The sequence below is a fragment of the Ambystoma mexicanum genome, chromosome 4q (assembly GCF_040938575.1).
Source record: "Ambystoma mexicanum isolate Mex_15411 chromosome 4q, UKY_AmexF1_1, whole genome shotgun sequence".
NCBI classification, from domain to species: Eukaryota; Metazoa; Chordata; class Amphibia; order Caudata; family Ambystomatidae; genus Ambystoma; species Ambystoma mexicanum.
The window spans coordinates 1264945424-1264965476 of record NC_090928.1 but is presented as its reverse complement, the minus strand read 5'-3'; the positions used below and the strand labels follow the sequence as shown (position 1 = coordinate 1264965476).

Sequence of the window (20053 nt, the reverse complement as noted above, 5' to 3'; positions counted from 1 at the left end):
ATCAGGCCCTGGAACAGTACCTACGTTGTTTAGCCTTGCAATTTCAATACACCTGGCTTGATTCCCTACATTACGCAGAATTTGCCTACAACAACACCATGCATTCATCCACTGGGTTCTCCTCTTTTTACTCACTCTATGGCCAGCATCCACGTACTCTCCCTTTTTCTGATTCTGACTTTTCCAATACCCCCGCACAACGGACCGGGAATCCGGCGGCAAATGACTGTGCCCGGGATCTCGCTTCCATACATGCTCAAACCCTTGTCCATCTCCGGGAAGCACAAGAGTCGATGCGGACAGCCGCTAACAAAAGAAGAAAGGAGGCCCCTTCATACTCACCGGGCGATCGGGTGTGGTTGTCTACGCGTCACCTGCGCATACCGGGTTCACGTAAGCTACTACCCCGTTTCGTCGGCCCATATAGGGTCTCCAAGGTCCTGAATCCGGTTGCTTACCGTCTTGCTGTCCCCACTTCGTGGAGACTGCACCCTGTTTTTCACACGTCCCTTCGCAAACCCTGCCCTGATACCACTCGCATATCGTCCACTCCCGGTCCTGTTCCACTGGCCTCCCAGGAGGATTATGAGGTTAGCGCTGTTTTGGGGTCCCGGGTTGTTAGAGGGTAGTTGCAGTACCTGGTTGATTGGTTGGGCTATGGTCCTGAGGAACGGTCCTGGGTTCCGTCTCCTGACGTCCATGCTCCGTTGTTGGTGGCTCGGTTCCACAGGGAGTACCCTTCATGCCCACGGGGTCGTGGGCCTGTGAGGGGGGGCTCTGTCACGCCCCCATCCACATCCACAAGCCCTCCTATTGCATCCCGTATTGCATCCCGTAATTCAATCAATATACGGCAGAATCATAGTACACAACAAGACACCACACGCACCAATGCACATTCTCGCCTTCAGGTTTGCCGACAAGGGGCTGGCCGAACTCTGCGACGCTGGTTTATGCCTCGCTCTCCATTCCTGCATTGGCGGTTGCCATGGAGACGCGCCATGAGCATTCCGCGTCTCCGCTGCCGACGCTTGGACGTTCTTCCTCCACGCGTCCAATCGCGTGTACGCCAATCACGTGCGTGAGTCACGTGATCACTGGAGCGAGCGTTCAAAAGTGACGCGCGAACTTCCATCCACGCTTCACAGCTGATCTTGGTTGGACTACGGACGCTGCTGTCCTTGATCTTGGATTTTTTCCTTTGGATTTCGAACAGCTTCCTCTCTTGTACCTCGCCTGGACCTGCTTCTTCCTGGTTTTGACCTCGGCTACTCCCACGGACTGCCTCTTGGATTTGGTACTTTGTCTTGAACCGCTCCCCCTGGACCCGACCTTGGCTTTCCTCCTGGACTGCAATTGGATTATCCTTTGGTTTGAACTCCGCTCTCTGCATCACGTGCCATCTAGTTTGGCTCACAGTACCAGGTTCCGTATCAGGTGGCGATTTCATCCTTCAAGTGCTTTGCCAGGCTGCAACCTTGTCGTCAAACCTGCCGGCCTCTCAGACAGACACCCTACATCACATTCCAGACAACCACTCAGGGTAAGCTCCTTATAGGTAAACATTTAGGATTGTGCACAGGGTGTAATTGTTATCTAACCCGCGTGTTTGCCTTACAGTGGTCAGGGGAAACATCTTCCGGCATTCCTGGTTCCGGCTGACGACATTCACCACCTGTGGCCTCAAGGGCTGCTCGGACAGTATATTGACTGTTTGTTCGAGTGGAACTTGGGGACAGAGGTATCATCGCCTACACGACCATCAAGTCTTGACGAGCACTCTCCAACCCCTCCTTGATCAGGGCCAATGGACCTCTGACTGGATGGGCATAGAGAAGTTCAAAGGGACTGTGACCAACTCCCTCCTGATGGACTTCTATATGCAAAGAGAAGGCATGGCAGTAGAAGTCCCACTTTTTCTTAAGGGGTTCTTCTAAAGCACCTATCATGCTCTTCATAGTACGATTAAATCTCTCTACCAGTCCATTTGTCTGTGGATGGTAGGCTGTAGAGAACTTGTAAGTGACACCACAGTTTTTCCACATGGCTTGCATGTAGTGGGACATGAAATTGGATCCCCTGTCGGATATCACTTCCTTAGGAGACCCTACTCTGGTAAAAATACCAAGTAGAGCCTTAGCCACAGCCTGAGCCGTAACAGTTCTCATAGGTATGGCTTCTGGGTATCTTGTAGCATGGTCTACTACAACCAGGATAAACGTGTTCCCTGAAGATGTGGGAGGGTCAAGGGGACCGACAATGTCAATGCCCACCCTCTCAAAAGGAACTCCCACCACTGGGCGAGGCACCAGGGGTGCCACATTCTTGGTTCCACTCTTGCCAGAGATTTGGCAAGTGTGACATCTCCTACTGAGTTTGTCCACTTCTGAAACCATCTTAGGCCATTAGAAGTAGAGAGAGAGCCTTTCCTTGGTCTTCTTGAAACTCAATTGACCAGCCAAAGGTATCTCGTGGGCTAACTGTAGGAACTGGAGTCTGTTGGCAAGGGGCACTACAAGTCTTTTGCAGTCCCCAGTGGTAGACTCAGTTGGTTCGCTGTAGAAGAGGCCATCTTCCCAGCTTAACCTGTGCTTCCCAACTTCTTGCCCATCAAGTTGGTTAGCAGCCTGTTGTCAAAGACCTTCAAGAGTAGAACACTCTCTCTGTCCTTTGCTAAAGTCTGCCCTGTTGGGTCCACCTTCTGCCAGTAAATACTGCAGCTCAGGATGTTCAACAGGGTCAAGATCTCCAACTAAGACAGTGTCGTCTTCTATATCTGACTCTTCAGATATTGGCTCAACCACACAAGGTTGCACCTCACACTCTGCCTCAGCAGGTGGAGGGATCACAGGTGTGATCTTGGACAATCTCTGTGATGTCCTTATTGGTAGCACAGGGGTGCTGTCTGACCTTTTCCTGGAGGTCTTGGCTTTCCCCTTTGCCTCTGTTTTTTAGAAATGGTAGTGAGCAACTCCTGTGGAGCGGAAATGATAGTTTCCTCTATCAGCTCCTCTGGAGAGCCTCTCAAGGTCATCTCCCTTGCAGACCTAGTGAGCTCCTGTTAACTTTTACTGGGTGGCCTGGGGGTGCTTGACACAACTCCAAGAGTTTTAAGGTCATTGCCCAACAGGACTCTCCCAGGCACTTCACTCTGCACACTAACAGGTATCTCGACAGTCATATCATTACACTGGATGAGAGCTGGTAACTGGGGAAGCATTTGCACAGGGCCTCCAGCTAACTTGGTGAGATGTGTGGGTGCCTTAGCAACATCTTCGACCTTGAAAAAACATTCATCCACCACAGTTATGCTGGCTCCAGTGTCTCTGATGGCAGCGGTTTCCTGACTATCCACAAGAACACTATCTTTTTAATACTCTATAGTAGTATCAGAGATTGAGTTATAGACATCTACGTTCTGTTGTTCCCAAAGACCCAAGGACACTAAAGAAACACTAGCCGAGACTCTCATAGGTTCTTCAGCCAGTAGGTGAAAGTGTCAACTTGCCATAGGTACTTCTTCCTCTGGGGGGAAGGATAAGGAGACAGTGTGGACCACTGAAGGTTTACCCTTACATCTGCGATCTCCTTTCACATAGTCAGTTGACCCACAAACATAACATTTCCCCAATGTTTTGATGAATGGGGGTTTGTTCTGACCTCCATATGGTTTGGGTCCAGATGGTGCACTAGCCCGATTTGGTTTCCCTTGTGGTTTACCCTTATGTTGCTGTTTGTGGCCCTCTTTTGGATTGAAGGTATTAGAATTCTCTTTGTTGTCTTTCTTTGGCTGTTTCCCCTCATCCTTTTTCTGAGTAGCCCCAGAATCCTTGTGAGTAGCCCTGTTGGCAACCCATAAGTCAGCATCCTTAGCTAGCTTCTTTGGATCTATCGCCTTAGAATCAGCCAAGTGCTGTCTGAGCTCAGGAAAGCAGACATCAAAAATAGACTCCAACATTACAAGATTTCTCATTCCTTCATAAGTGTTTACTCTGTAACCTTTAATCCAACCATCTAGGTTTTTCAAACACTCCCATACCCAAGTAGCCCAAGGGGTACCATCATGCTTTTTGAGGGTCCTAAACCTCTTAAGGTACTGGGAAGGGGTCTTCCCAAATCTAGCAATTAAAGCTAGCTTCACACACTCATAATCCATCCTATCCACCTCCCCCAACTCCATTACAACATCAGATTCAACAGTGGGTAGCGTAGAAAAGAGCTAGGGAAGCAATTGATTTCCTGTGAGACCTTGAATACCATGGTTATATTCAAACATTGCCAACCAATCTAAAATATCAAGCTTAACCTCATACATACCCACAATTTCTTTAGGCATACAAGGTCTTTTAGGACTGGAAGACCTAGAAGACTCCGGGAGAGAAGCATTTTCAAGGGACAGGCACAATCTTTTCATTTCAAGTTCACGATTCAACTCAATTTCTAAGTTTCAGTTGTTTTTGTTCAGTTTGAGCATTTAAAAGTTTGAATTCCAGTTCAAGCCTCATTTTCTCTAGCGCAATGAATTCAGGACTGAGTGTAGGACCTGTGGGGGTCCCAGTGGACAAGGGTTGAGGTTGCTGAGCAGGCAAGGGAGCAGAGAGACCTACATTAGGAGACACATCTACTTCTTCCAATTCATCATGAATAGACATATCACCATCCTCAATACTTTCCACATTTGCTAGAGAGTCAGGTATTTCAGACCCACCCCCTAGACTTTGATTCTTTAACAACTTTTCAACTAATTCAGTCTTTTTGCCTTTGGCAGAGAGTTTCCTTTCTTTACACATGTTTCTTAAATAATCAGCAGTGTAACTCAGGAGGGTCTCCTGACTGCAGCTTTCCATATCAGACATGATTAATATTGCTTTTTAGTGATGTTAGCCTGGTGGTTAGTTGATCCAAGGTAATAGCAGCACTCCAAGTGTAACTACTATACTTTTATCCTCACCGCTGTACACCAGTGTTAGGCAGAATTATATGCAGTACCCTTTGGGAACACTACATACAATTAGGACTACAAGTGACAGTACAATTTCACCTTTGGTACAAGCCTGTACTATACAGTTATAGTGGTAGCAGTAGCGGAGCAGCTAGACTTATCTCAAGAGTAAGTGAACAGTACTGGGGAGTTACACAAAGGGACAGCAATTACTATGGTTCAGGCAAACACTGACTAAAGGTTTCTAAGTAAAAGAATATATATTTATTGACTCAATAGTTGTATAACATTTCACTATTCTATGCAAGTTAAAAATCACAATCATAAATACTCCATACCACTTTCCTTAAATTCCAGACAAGTTAAGCTCACAAAATGAAGTGGGAGCAAAATGGCACTCCAGCAATTTGAAAGGGAGGGAAAGACAAAGTTATTAGAAATTAGGCAAAACCAACAGGTAAGTACTCAGGTCAATTTGAACAAGAGAGACTACAGTGAGGAGATCAGATATAAAAGGCTTAGGGCCAAAGTCAATAGGACAAAAGTCTTTTGCTCAAGATATCACAGTTCAGGGTAGTTCGCAGTAACGTTCGTGGCACAGATTCCGGACGGTAGAAACGTTAGTTCAAAGAGAAGAGAAGGACAATCCCTCGGATTGGAGAAAGATGTCAAACACATTCACCGCGGCTGACCGAAACGGACAACCGGATTTGCACAGTACCTTAAAACTGAGAGGCAGCTGTAGCTGAGGCGGACGTTCCTGGTGGTTCCTGCAGGCTCACGGTTCCTGAAGCGACTGTCGGACTGACACGAAGTAGGAAGACTGGAGGGTTCTGCGCCACCCAGGGAAGAAACCAGCAGCAGAGCAAAACAACAAATAAAAGGTGCGCTCCTTAAAACCCAAGCAGGGTCTGACCTTCCTGGCTATCCGGCCCACTGTAGCTCTGTACAGTGAATTCAACCAGAGGAGGGGTCCTGGCTTGTAGTTTGGGTGAACTGGTTGGTCCCACCAGCTCAAGGGAAGAAGCTTCCGGGAGGATCTTCGTTGTCGACGGATTCGGAGATTCGGACCTGCAGCAGGGCTTCACCGGGCGGTTCAGTCTTGGTAGGGGTCCTTTTCTTCCAGTTCCTCATTGGGTCTTTCGTTCCAGTGCCGACTCTGCTCTTCAGTCCCAGAAACCTGCTTTTTATGCAGTTTTCCCCCATACATACAGCCTGGCCGTCAATCACACAGCAGGGTGGCTGGCCTGGTAAGGCCAGTCACTTTAGCCAATCAGACAAGAGTGTGACTTGGGCTACCAACGAAACTCATGGCATGGTCCGAAGAACTCCCTCACATCCTGCCTACCTAGACTATCAAGCGCCTTAAGGAGGGCTTCTATGCAGAAGAGCGCGAAAAGACAGTAAACAAAGGAATCATCCCCGGTTTGGCGCGCAGAGAAAAACACGAGAAAGACTTTAACAAAAAGAAATGGCGAATAAACCCAGCCGGAACCAAAATAAAATGTATTTGGTCAAGCAGGTTTATGTTCGAGGCTAATATAATAGCCTGGAACAATACCATGTTTATATAAGATAATCGCAGTAGAAAGGTTAGGGTAGTTACCACTGCCACCAGCCAAGTCTTAATGTTAAGAGAGCGAAACAAGGCTCCAAGAGGTACAGACAAAGAGGGATAAAAGTTAACCCTTTCCAATACTTCAGGTAAGATGGGGTGTCCTGGGTCTGTGGTTTAAATGACTATATATAGTTAATGGTAACTTTACCTGTTCTGGGGGAAAAATGGAGTCAGTGGGTAGGCTCAAAGACAACCCTGTGTCACTGCACTGAAGGTACTGTGTAACACACACAAGTGGTGCACATGGAGTAGGTGAGGCTCCAGTGCCCAAGATCACACAAAAAGTGAAAAACATACACAGCAAAACACATGTAAGAGTGGGAAAAAGGCTCACACTCTTACTAGGTGAAAAAAAAAAGTTATACATGTTGTAAATCAATAAAGAGAAGTTTAAAAAAAGAAAATACCTGCCGGAGGGGTATATGCAGAGACCTGAAGAGCTCATAGAAGGACTCCTAATGAACAAGCATATCAGGTGAGCCGCTAAGATACCAAAGAGGTTAAAGAGAACCCTACATGGAACATCTGGTTTGAATAAGATGCTTTTTGTGAACTCAGTGCAAAGAAATCTAGGAAGAGCTAAATGGTATGGGACATAGGGGGTCATTACAAGTGCGGCGGTAAGGGGTTAACGGCGCCGGTAAGGATGCTGGTGCTGCTAACCCTTTACCGCCGCATTACGAGGTCCCTTAGCGGGAGCTGCTAAAGGACCAGGGAGCTAATAACGGGCCCGTTATTGGCTCCCTCGCATCCCCATTGAGACCTATGGGGGCTCGAATGGGAATGGGGATGGGTATTTTGAATGGGGACTTACCGGGTCCTCCAAGGTTGGAATGACCGGTAAGTCCCCATTCAAGGATCCTGGACCGGGACACGAGTTTGGAGGTGTTGGCAGAATCCTGTGCAGTTCCCTTAGGGAGCACTACACAAAATTAGGACTACAGGTGAGAGCAATAAATCCCCTTTGGTATCAGTCCGTACCACAAAGATTTAGTTGGTAGCTGTGGCTGAGCAGTCAGACTTATCTCAAGAGGGAGATGAGCAGTATTCAGGGTTTACACAATAGGTCACTAGACTATGGAACAAGGAAACACTGACCAAAGCTTTGTATTTAAAAAGTAGATATATATTTATTTTATACACTTCTAATAAAACACATGTATCACAGTCATCAAGCAAGTTAAATTAAGTCAAAGGAAAAATATACACACTCCCAAGTTAAATTGTAGACCAAGTGAACCAGAGTGAAAACTGAGCAAAACGGCACAGTGACAACTACACACATGGGATCCTCTAACAATTCCTCACAAGGGAGGGAAAGCACAAGTTATATAGAAATAGGTTCTTACACACCCTAGCAACACTTCCCATAAGTGTGTGGACCAGTTTAAGCAAGACAGTGCATCAGTATAGGCAATACTTACATGAAAACTAAACAAAATGTCATTTCACAAGGTTTAAAATTGGGAAGGAGAGGGTAGTTAAAAGAAATAGGTGCACCACACAGTTCTATCTGAGAATCAATCTAAAGAAGGCAGATCTAACAAATGTGACCAGAGTCAGTAGGCCTGTGCCAAAGTCATTTGGTACAGGGCAAGGGCCCAGGAGCAAAATGTTCTTGTAGCTGCAGTCAAGTCTTTGGTTAACGAAGTGGAAAAGGTGGATGCAGACGTTGAAAAGACAATGTTAAGAGAGAGGGGTGGCCAACCCAACAGGTAGGTAAAGGATTAAAAACACCATTAGTGCTACCGCGAAGAAAGGGCGGCCTGGCGGAACAATGTACCTTTAAATGAAAAAGTGGCTCCTGCGGTGGCGGTTGTTCCTGCAGTTCGGGTGATCCAGCAGAGGAAGAGAGGCTCTCGTTGTGGAGGAAGGTTCGAGTTACTGCACTACCCAGGGATGAAACCAGCAGCGATGCTGCCCGACCAATAAAGTGTACGCTCCATTAAATTGGGTGGACTGGTGCCTGGCTATCCGGCCTCCGAGTACTGGGTACGGGAGATTCGACCAAGGCAGGTCCGGGAAGGCGATTAACAAACTGGTTGGTCCCACCAGCTCAAGTGAAGAAGGCTCTTGCAGGGAAAGATCTTCTCTCGTCGTGTGGAGAAAAGTGGTGAGACGCTGCAGCAGGGCTTCCCCAGTGGTTCAGTCATTGCAGATGTCTTTGGCTTCTCTCCTCTTCGGGTTCTTAGTTCCAGTGGCGACGTCTTGCTCTTCCAGTCCTCAGGACCCTGCTTTTATGCAAAAAGATCCCCATTCATACAGCCTAGCTGTCACTCACACAGTGGAGTGGTCATCTTGGCGGGAGACCCTCCAGCCTATCAGGATAGAGTGTGACATGGGTTGCTGAGGCAACCCTGTCCAGGGGTCCTACTCCCCATCCCCCACAATGGACCCACCCCAGACTCAGTGGCGCTGAAAGGAGGGCTTCTCGGCCGAAGCCCGCCAAAAGGATGAACAAAGGATCCCCGACCTGGGTTAGGAGTTTAGAGGAAGACACGAGAAAGAAGTTGTATTAAAGTTCAGGCAATAAAAACCGGAGTAAAGTTAATATTAAAATACACCGGCGGTATGTTAGAGGCTGTCAGAAAAAGTGGTAGCCTTAAACAATGGGAAAATCCCATAGGGAAATATTCGCGGTCGAATATTTCTGGTAGTAACCACTGCCACCAGCCAGGGTCTGTACAGTACCCTCCTGAAAATGAACATAGGGGAAAAACTATTAACCCCTTCTAGTACCTCCATAGTAAGATGGGTTGTACTGGTTTAGTTCATAGGATTTGACTAGTAAAGTCAATGGGGACTTTACATGCCCTGGGAGACAGTAGTCAGTCCCAGGGTATGGACTCTATGTTTGGGGGACGCTACGACACCCCTGTGTCACTGCACTGAGGGTGCTGTGTAACACATGTGAATAAAGATGGTTCCTATGGGGTTGAGAAAGATCCCATAGGCATTAAACACAAAAATAGCCTAGAACACACATAGCAAAAATGCCTAAGAGTGGGAAAAAGTGTCTCACTCTTAGCAGGTAAAAGGAAACAAACCCTTCAAATCCAGCAAAGCTGCTGCGGGACTCTATAGGTAAGGGAAATTAGCCATAGAATGAGAATTCTCCCTAACAGGAGGCAGCCATGGTGCTAATGGCACCATGGCTGCCTCCAAACTCGTAATGAATGACCCCCGTAGTGTCATGCACATAAACATTCTGAGCCTGGCATAAAGAACCAAAGGAACTGTTTTTTGAAAGAGACACCTTTGGCATCCTGCTACACATCCAGGGGAAGGGAACCACCCTTTGGATCCAGGGATTTCTCCCAGGAAAAGACTGTTTCTGTTGGATTTACTTACTTGCTTTAATTGTGAACACTTTTTGCCAGACATACGTCAGAGACATTTCCTTTCACCCTTAGTTGTTTATCTTTAGTGCGAGGGTCGGATTAGTATGTGTTGGACACAAGGACAGTTGATAGGCTTTGATGACTAGACACAGCCTGATCCTTAGTTTTACTCTCCTAGGAAGGGAAACTCCTTTCTAGGAGAGTAAATAGAAAGATAGGGACAGAGAGGCCTTTATCCAACCCTTTTATTTTAATTAAGATGTCTGATAATGAAAATATTATAACCTTGTGTCTGCCCCTCACAGGATTCCCTTTAGCTTTACTTAAGCCGGACTGGACAATGGGTCTATGGGGCAGTGGGCAATTTGTAGATTCCTTCACATTCGTTTTGGCCACCTATAAGCCAAAGCTATTGCATTGATTGGAGTACAGCTAGGAGGGAGATGACGTGTGGAGGGACATACAGCTGCTGGGCATTGTTTGGTTATTTCCCCACCCTCTGATTACCCATCGCTATGCTAATCCCCATGGCCATTCCCACCCACTACCGCCCCTCTCTCCATAAAAGAAATCCTCCTGGGATCTCTTTGAGCTGACTCTATCAAGCAGTGACAGCAGACCTTGGCCTGTTTTATTTCTAAGGAGTCTGTTGAGGCTTAATTGCAATTGTAAATGCACTACAGTTGCAATATACATGTATTACCATCATGTTCTGCTTTCAGCCACTTCATTTATATTTGTTTCTTGCACTTAAATCCTGTTAAAAACGAGCATTGACAAAGTCAAACGTTTTGGCTTGTGTATAGGTATTAGATAGGGATTTGTTAGCCACTGCTGTCATATGACCAGATAATAACACCATTTACCCACTGTTGGCATCTTGTGGCTATGTAGTACTATCATGCCAGTGCCTGGGGCCTATCCAATGCCTACACCAAAGCCAAACAGTTGGCTTTGCCAATTCTTATTTTTCTTTGAGCGGAACCTGGAATATTGGGGGTGGAGGCAGGCTTGGTATCCTTAATGTTCTTTTTCTTGATCTGAATGACTTAAATGTGTGGTGTTTGGAGCACTGGTTAGTTGTGATGCCATGGCAGCTGGTGCAGATTACCCTTTGAGGATGTGTGCGCACTTCCCACAGTTGGAACATTTATCAACGACTTGATATGATATGTTATTTATAACACACTTAATACCCAGAAGTTTCCAAGCGCGGACCCGATGATCGAACCTGTGTTGCTTTATGTCGTCTTGCTTCCAAGGTGAACACTTTGCCCCTGAGCTTTCCTCCAGAGACTTTCATGAACCCACAAGGGCTACAGAGGAATGGGCTTTATTCTCAATGCTTGAAAAGGATTCATCTTCTATCCTTAATGGTCTGGGTGAAGCAGTGAAGAGCTTTTGGGTTCAACATTGACAGACGCATCACATTCAAACAACACGTAGCCAGGGAGACACACGCAGCATGGTACCAACTTTCTCTCCTGCAGAAAATCAAGCCCTTGATCCCAGAAAACAACTTTAGATCCACTGTCCAAGCCTTGCTCCTCTCCCACCTGGATGGTGGCAATGCCCTTTTGGAAGGCATTCCAGCGACTACCCTGGCACCCCTGAAATGTGTCCTCCTCGCTGCAGCACGACTCATTAAATTCAACTCATTAAATTCAACCACATCCCATCATTTTCAAATCCTGTTGCATCATCTACAAGGCTGTCATCCTGAAGTGCCCAAGTTACCTCACTGAGAAATTACGCGTCTCCGGAGGCCTGCGATCCACCACAAGTAAGGAAATGTGCAGACTTGAATTACGATGGTGCAGGAAGGAAAGAACCAGAAGACAGGCCTCCTCTGTCTACGCTCCAAGACTCTGGCATCTCCTCACCATCAACATCAGACTTGCCCCATCACTTCTGCACTGCCAGTGCAGTTCGATGAGGGTCGGGGTGATGCAGTAAAATTTGCAGAGTCCTTTGAGTCTTGCTGTAGCATGCAGGTCCCATCTCAGGGGTGCCAGGGTAGTAGCTGAAAGACCTTCTAAAAGGGAATTGCCACCATTCAGGTGGGAGAGGACCAATGCTTGGAGTTGTTTACCGAGATGAACGGCTTGATTTTCTGGAGAAAAGTTGATACCAAGCCATATGTGTCTTTCTTGCTCTGTGCTGTTTTAAGGATAGGTGTCTGTCGATGTCCAACCCAAAGGACTTGGCGCAACGGGGCCAGCTGGGCTGTGAAACCCTTTCATAGCATAGAGACAGAGGACACAATTAATGTTTGGTCCTATGGCATGAGCCGGTCGCTATGTTTAGATATGGATCACAATTGAGGGAGTGCTGCCACAGACATTCATCGCTCTGAACTATGATGAATATGGTGGCGTCATCACTGATTCCCCTGTAGTGACCTCCTCCCATGTGACCAGGGGACGTCAGTCGCTATCTGATCCTGCCCCTGGGGGTGGATATATGATGGGGAGCACATGGGAGGAGACTGTTGTCGGGGGGGAGGTGGTGACTCCATTAGACCAGATGCAGTATTCTCCCCTTCCTCCTGAAGAAGACCTTATAATACCTAAGTTCTTGATGGCTTGTTGTCATCCCACAAATCCCCCTTATTGTAAAAATCAGAAACCTTTTGCTTTGTGTCACTCTAAACAAAATTCCATATATTCCTCAAACATATAAAATCTCCTGTTTCTGATGTTTCTCTATATAAAACCTTTGAACAACATAATTTTAGAAATCAAATAACATCTATGGACTTCAGCTCCCATAAAGCCTCAAGTACTGAGACAAAGAAGAGGATGAAAGGGTTGATGCAGACTAAACGAAGACTGAAACCTAATGTGCAGACTAGTTGTTTGACTAAAGCTCAAGTACGCAGGACATTTAAAAATGGCACTGCACTCAACACAGCAAAACGGGAGAGAACCATGCAGGAGAAAGCCGACGGAGAGAAAATGGGGGCCATCAATGGGGTGGCTCGCGAATGCGTGTCACGCATACCAGTGTGGCGTCAAGGAAGGAGAGACGCAGCAGGCACATCTGAAGGTCCATGTAAGCACTGGAAGCTGCAGCAGAGCTCCTGGAGGTACGGTCGTGCTGTGAAGCATCATTCTCCAGTCCAAGCCACAGAGGGAAACAGCGAGTGAACGCAGAGCGGCAGGAAATGCTGGAGAAACATCTGCATTGTGTGTGAAGCCATTCCAGGAAGGAAGCTTCACTGCAGAGGCATGTCATACGTCAGAGATGCTGCGAACTACCGGTGAGTCTGCCCAGATCCATTGGGGACTCCAGGGCGTACATGCATTCAAGTGAATTAATTATGTGTGACTGCTATTATGGACAATCCTCAAAGGCAGTTTAAATAAAGACAACCCCCAATGTTAAAGCAATACCCAAAAGGAATAATATTTGAATACAGACAAGATAAAGGGCTTCAACAAAACATGAATAAATACCTACGCATGAGATGTCAATGTGGGGGTAAGGGGGCTGGAACAAGTTTTACCCTAAGCAAAGTTGATGCGGCTGTGGCATAGTGAAAAGGACAGTGAAACCAATGAGAAGTCCTGGTAAAAGGAATACACCAGGCAGTTGACATTTGGGGAACGATACCTGGCAGGGAAGTATACCAGATGATCTGCAAGACCCCTGATAAAGATTCCTGGCAGGCGAGTATCCAAGGCAATCCACCAAAGTTGTATAAAGTTCCTAACATTGTGACGAGATACCTGGCAGAGGAGTATACCAGGGGATCTAAGAGGTTCACCAATTATATCAGGTATTTTGAAACGGAAGATACCTGGCAGAGAAGTATACCAGGGGATATGAAGAACCCATAAGAAGATTCCTGCCAGAGGAGTATACCAGGTAATCCACCAAAGCTGTAAAAAAAAGTCTAAACTGTGGGACGATAATCTGGCAGGGGAGTACACCAAGGGATGTGAAGAACAGGCAGAGAAGTATACTAGGAGAGCCACCAAAGTTGTAGAGGAATGTTTCACATGAAAGAAGTCTTGGTAGGTAGATAAACCAGATACTTGTAGTTGTACAAAACGTTTAATACTGTAGCAAGATACCTGGGAGGGGAGTACGCCAGGAGATCTGAAGAGCTCACAAGAGAATTTAAATTCAGCCAATGTACAAGAGAAGTTAAAGAAAGCTTATTGTGGAATTTATTATATGAATAAGAACTTGTGACTCCAGTACAAAGAAACCAAGGAATTGCTGGATTTCATGGAATGTATTGTTTGAACAATAACTCATCTAGTATAAAGAATCAAAGGAGCTGTTGGCTAAAGAGAAACTTTTGTGAAACCAAGAAACTGTTGTTCAAAAGAAATACACAGTTTAATAAAAATGTCTGACAATGAGAATATTAAAACATTGTGTCCGCCTCTCATTTCTGACCCCTCACAAAGGCAGGCCACTTTGTCTCCCTACAAAATGCACACTGCCTTATAAAAGTGATGATATTCATTCATGCCATTATTATGGGGCTAGAAAGTAGCAAAGAAGTAGGTGAGGAATATGATGATATCTATTTAGAAATGGTGATATTTGAGATTTCCCTGGAACAAGTTAGTACTGCTTGAAGAGGGGACTGAACCTCTGAAGTGACTCAGCACCCTGATAGTGCAGAGATGTATCCAATATCCAATGCCCACCTTACCCTTGCCGTTTCAGGGCCGGAACCTGGCAGACCTGCGGAGGAGCCAGCCACGTGGGACGTTTGCTATGAGTACCACGCTTCGCCTGGGAAAACAGATCCTTGAGTCCATCGAAGCCATCCATTCGGTGGGGTTCCTGCACCGCGACATCAAACCTGTACGTATGGAGCCCGCCCCTGGCATGTGGGAATTTATTTCTACTTTACATGTTTGCTCACTTGCAATCAGGCTGTATACCTGAAGAGAGGGAGTGGAGCTCTGTGGCAGTATTTAATAAATGGCTATGGACTTTTTAAAAGTATTATTATTATTATTATAGTCTTACTCAGTTTATAGCAGAACATATAAACATACAAATAACAAAATTCATATATACACATGAAACACATAAAGTAGATAAAGAAAAAGAAACACACCAGAAGGCAACAACTGTGGCAGAACAAATACCTATAACCCTTCATCAGACAAAACATCTCTTGCCAACTCATGTCCCATTAAATATTTATATGAAATTTGTTTCTGCATATTAAGAACTGCTAAACATTGCTCCTTATATAAACCCTGACATCAGAAAGCCATTATCCAGGGTGTTAATAACTTCTTTCATTAAAAACAAGTGTCTTGAGGTCACACTTTCATAAGTTGTTTATAGTACGTGCACGCCAAAGTTACACTGCCCCTTCTCTTGCCAGCACATAGTGCATATATACACTGCCTCTTGGAGCAGGCATGTAGTCCACACATTCACTGCCACTTCCCCTTCCGTGTCTTATCTTGGTGGGAGAAGTGTCTTGTCGTGGGCAGGAGAAGTGGCACAGTATGTAAGTCAGTTACACTGCCACATCTCCTTCCAGGTATATGAAATGGCTACAGTGCCACTTCTCCTGCCCACAACAAGACAGTTCTCCCACTAAGTATGTAAATCGGTTACACTGCCACTTCTCCTTCCTGGCCTATGATACAGTTACACGGCCATTTCTCCTTCCTGGTCTATGACACGTTTACATTGCCACTTCTCCTGCTCATGACAATCTCCCACTAAGTATGTAAGTCAGTTGCACTGCCCCTTCTGCTTCCAGGTATATGATATGGCTACAGTGACACTTCTCCTGCCCACGGCAAGACACTTCTCCCACTAAGTTTGTAAGTCAATTACACTGCCACTTCTCCTTCCTGGTCTATGATATTTTATTTATAGTGCGCACACAAGTGTTTCAAGGCGCGACAAGCAGGGGAGGGGAATAAGGGGGACAAGGCAACGATTTTACTAGGCCCAGTGACATTGGGATCGTGCAAGTGCAGGGGAGAGGGAAGGGAAGAAGTGCTACGGGAGTGGGAGGAGGAGCAAGTGCAAGACATGGGATCAAACATTGAAAACAGGAAGTGTGGCCAGCAGGTGGCAGTGCAGGGTAAAGTGCAGAAAATAAGTGATTAGATAAGTGATGGTAGGGGGGTTTGTAGGGTTGCAGATACAGCCCCAAGTGCAGGGTTTCAAGGAGGCAGTGCAGGTGTGCGACTGGGAGGGCAGGGACCTGGGCTCGTGCTTCAGAGGGTAGCCAGGTAACCAGTGCAGTATCAGACAGGAGATCAGCAAAGTAGCGGAAGAGAATTCTTGAGCTGCTTCCCGAACCGGAGATGGTTCTGCTCAAGTTTCATAGAGGCAGGGAGACTGTTCCAAAGGGAGGTGCCAGCTGAAGAGAGAGATCGGTCCCCAACTCGTTGCTTGGGAAAGCCACTGACCCTCAAGGAGTTGCAGGTGAAGGAGTGGAGAACTCGAGTAGGAAGATACTTCAGAAAGCTGGAGATATTTTGGTCCCAGGCCCTAGAAGGCCTTGTGGACAAGGCAAAGGGTCTTGAACTTGATCCTTGCAGCCACTGGGTGCCAATGGAGAGATTTCAGTGCTGGAGAGATACGATCCCTGAGCTTGAGGCCAAGGACAAGTCTTGCAGTCCTGTTCTGGATGAGTTGCAGAGGACGGAGAGTACAGGCAGGCAGATTTAGAAAGAGGCTGTTACAGTAGTCAAACCTAGAGAGAACCAGAGCTCTAGGTACAGTAAGTTTCTGGGGGAAGGAGGAAAGGAAGAATAGCTCTAAGGAGGTGCAGTTGGTAGTTTGACATTTTGGAGACTTCGGAAATATGAGGAAAGAAGGAGAGTGGGGAGTCGAAGATGACTCCGAGGTTCTTAGCCTCACAGGTGCAAGCAGGAGCAGGGTCAGGGGAGGCCGGTCAGAGAGTGGCGGGAAAGAGGGGTGCAGGTGTGCCGATGAGGAGGATCTACGTCTTGCTTGAATTCAGGCAGAGATCATTGGCGGCACACCACTAGTGGATTGCGGACAGACAATCCGGGATGAGAGAAGGAGAAGAGGCGGCAGAGGGGAGCCTAAAAGCGAGCTGGGTGTCATCCGTTTAGCATTGGAAATTGGAGCAGAGAGCAGCAATGAGGTGGCCCAGAGTTGCCAGGTATTGGTTGAACAGCCAGGGAGAAAGGTTAGACCCCTGGGGAACACCTCAAGTGGAGAGAGAGATAGTGGAGAGGAAGGACCCAAGTTGGACCTGTGAGGGTTGGTCAGAGAGGAAAGAAGTTAGCTAGGCCAGGGCCTGATTAGTGATACCCAGGTTATCACGGAGCCGGTTGAGCAGGATGGCATGGTTGACCTTGTCAAAGGCAGAAGAGAGATCAAGTAGGTTGAACACAGAGGGGAGATTGAATCAAGGTTATAGAGGGAAGGTCTTCACAGATGTTCAGGAGAGCAATTTCCGTGCTTCTGGCTGCTCTGAAGCCAGACTGATCGTCATGAAGACAACCAACAGATTCAGTGTGAAGATTAAGCTGGAAGATGGCCAGCTTTTCCAGGAGTTTGCCCATGAAAGCAGTGATGGAGATTGGGCGGTAGTTAGCCGGAAGGGAGGGGTCGGCTGGAGGTTTCTTGAGAAAAGGGTGCTTCAGGGGGGGGGGGGAGGTTCCGGGGGTGAAGGAGTGGTTGCAGAAGTCGGCCAGGGCTGGAGCGAGGGTGTCAATGTGGTCCTTGATTGTTTTGGAAGAACAGGGAAGAAACTGTTTGGATGAGGTTTTCATAGATCAGACTTGTCTAGAAACCTTGTCGGGGGAGAAGAGAGGGAAGACAGGGGGTATGGGAGGGTGGCCGCAGGTGAGCCAGAGGAAGTGGAGGGACTGGAGGGAGAAGCAGGAGAGGCTGAGAGGGTGGACAGGATGTCCTGGGTTTTAGAGATGAAGTAAGAAGCCAGGGCCTAACAGAGTGCCTGGGAGGGGAGGGCACAGGAGAGGTAGACACTGCAGCCAGATTGGCGAGCTCCTTGCAGATTTGAAAGAGTTTGGCCGAGTTGTTAGATGCTGCAGAAACGCGGGCGTGGATGTGTGCTCTCTTCTTAGTGAGGACAGAGTCGGTATTGCCTTTGGAGCAGGCGGCAGGCCAGTTTGTCGGAGGATGATATTATATTTTCTTTGTATTGTGCTCGTACTCAAGTTTTTCAGAGCGCAACAAGGCAAGGGAGGGGAACAAGGGAGAACAAAAAACAACGATCTTACTAGGCCCAGTGACCTTGAGAACAGGCAAGTGCATGGGAGAAGGAAAGGGGAAAAGTGCATGGAAGGGGGAGAAGTGGAAAGTGCAGAGCAAAGGAAAAACAGATAAATAATAAAATAAATAAATAACAAAGGCATCAAAACAGTGGTAGGGCAGCCAGCAAGTGGCAAGTGCTGGGTTGAGGCAGCAGACAGGGTCTGTCTGATAAGTGCAGGAGGTCGGAGGGGCAGGTCTGTATGGTTACAGATACAGACCCCAGTGCATGGGATTGCCCAGAGGCATTGCGGGTGGGTTGCACGGTGAGCAGGTACTTGGGCCCAGAAGACAGAGTGTAGGCCAGGTGCATGTGCAGAGAGAGAAAGGTTCAGCAGGGGAGAGGAGGGGTGAAGGCAGAAGCAGAGAGGAAGGTCTTGAGGTGCTTCCGGAACCGGAGATGGTTCTCCTCAAGTTTCAGAGTGGCTAGGAGGCTATTCCAGAGGGAGGCCCCAGCTCAAGACAGAGATCTACCCCCAGCTTGTTTCTTTGAAAAACGACAGACCCCTAAGGGAGTTAGAGGTAGAGGAGCGAAGAGCTCGAGAGGGGAGGTATTTACAGAGGGATAGCTGAAAGTGTTTTGGACCCAGGCCCCAGAAAGCCTTGTGGACAATGCAGAGGGTTTTGAATTTAATCTTTGCGTCCACTGGGAACCAGTGGAAAGATGTCAGGGCTGGAGAGTTACAATCCCAGGGCTTGAGGCCAAGGTCAAGTCTTGCAGTCCTGTTCTGGATGAGATGTAAAGTGCGGAGAGTAGAGGCAGGTAGATTTAGAAAGAGGCTGTTATAATAGTCCAACCTCGAGAGAACCAGGGCTCGGAAGACAGTGATCTTCTGGGGGAAGGAGAGGAAAGGCAGAGTACCTCTGAGGAGGAAGTTTGACTTTTTAGGGACATCAGAGATGTGGGCAGAGAAGGAAAGTGTGGAATCAAAGATGACCCTGAGGTTCTTTGCCTTGCAGGTGGGCGTAGGAAGAGGGCCAAGGGAGGTTAGCCAGAGAGTGAGAGGAAAGGAGGGTGAAGGTTTGCCGATAAGGAAGATCTCTATCTTGCTGGCATTCAGCAAAGATTGTTGGCGGCACACCAACCCTGAATGGCAGTTAGGCAATCAGAGATTAGAGAAGCAGAGGGGGTGGCCGAGGGAAGCCTGAAGATGAGTTGAGTGTCGTCAGCATAACACTGGAAATTGAAGCAGAAAATGGCAATGCAGTGGGCAAGAGTTGCCAGGTATTGGTTGAAAATCGAGGGCGAGAGGTTAAACCCCTGGGGAACACCACAAGTAGAAAGGGAGATAAATGAAAGGGAGGACCCAAGTTGGACCAGGGAGGGTCGATCAGAGAGGAAAGAGGTCAGACAGGCCAGAGCCTGATCGGTGATACCGAAGTTGTAACGGAGGCGGTTGTGCAGGATGGTATGGTTGACCGTGTCGAAGGAAGAAGAGAGATTGAATAAAATGAGGACACAGGGAATGTTAGAGTCAAGGTTGGAGAGCAGATCTTCGCGGATGTTCAGGAGAGCAGCTCTAAAGCCAGTCTGATGGTCGTGGAGACAGCCAACAGAATCAGAATGAAGGTTCAGCTGAGAGATGGCCAGCTTTTCCAGAAGTTTGCACAGAAAGGGAGTAATGGAGATTGGGCGATAGTTGGCCGGACAAAAGGATCAGCTGTGGGTTTCTTGAGAAGAGGATGCACAAGAGAGTGCTTCAGAGGGGAGGGGAAGGCACCTGAGGCAAAGGAGTGGTTGCAGAAATCGGCAAGGGCCGGAGCGAGTGTTTCAATGTGGTCCTTGATGGTTTTAGAAGAACAGGGATGAACCTGTTTTGACGAGGCTTTCATAGATCGGACTTGTCTAGCGACCTCGTCGGGGGAGAAAAGAGGAAAGGGCGAGAAAGAGGGAGGGGGTGG

The 20053-nt window shown here is 47.4% G+C and overlaps 1 protein-coding gene across 2 annotated transcripts in view; it reads left to right on the top strand.

Moving 5' to 3' along the window:
* Positions 1-20053, top strand: part of TTBK1 (tau tubulin kinase 1) — a 1457642-nt gene that overhangs the window by 329262 nt on the left and 1108327 nt on the right. For both annotated transcript variants that reach the window (XM_069608875.1, XM_069608874.1), the window contains exon 5: positions 14588-14728. In XM_069608875.1, coding sequence (XP_069464976.1) covers positions 14588-14728 — 141 coding nt within the window. The remainder of the gene's footprint in view (positions 1-14587; positions 14729-20053) is intronic.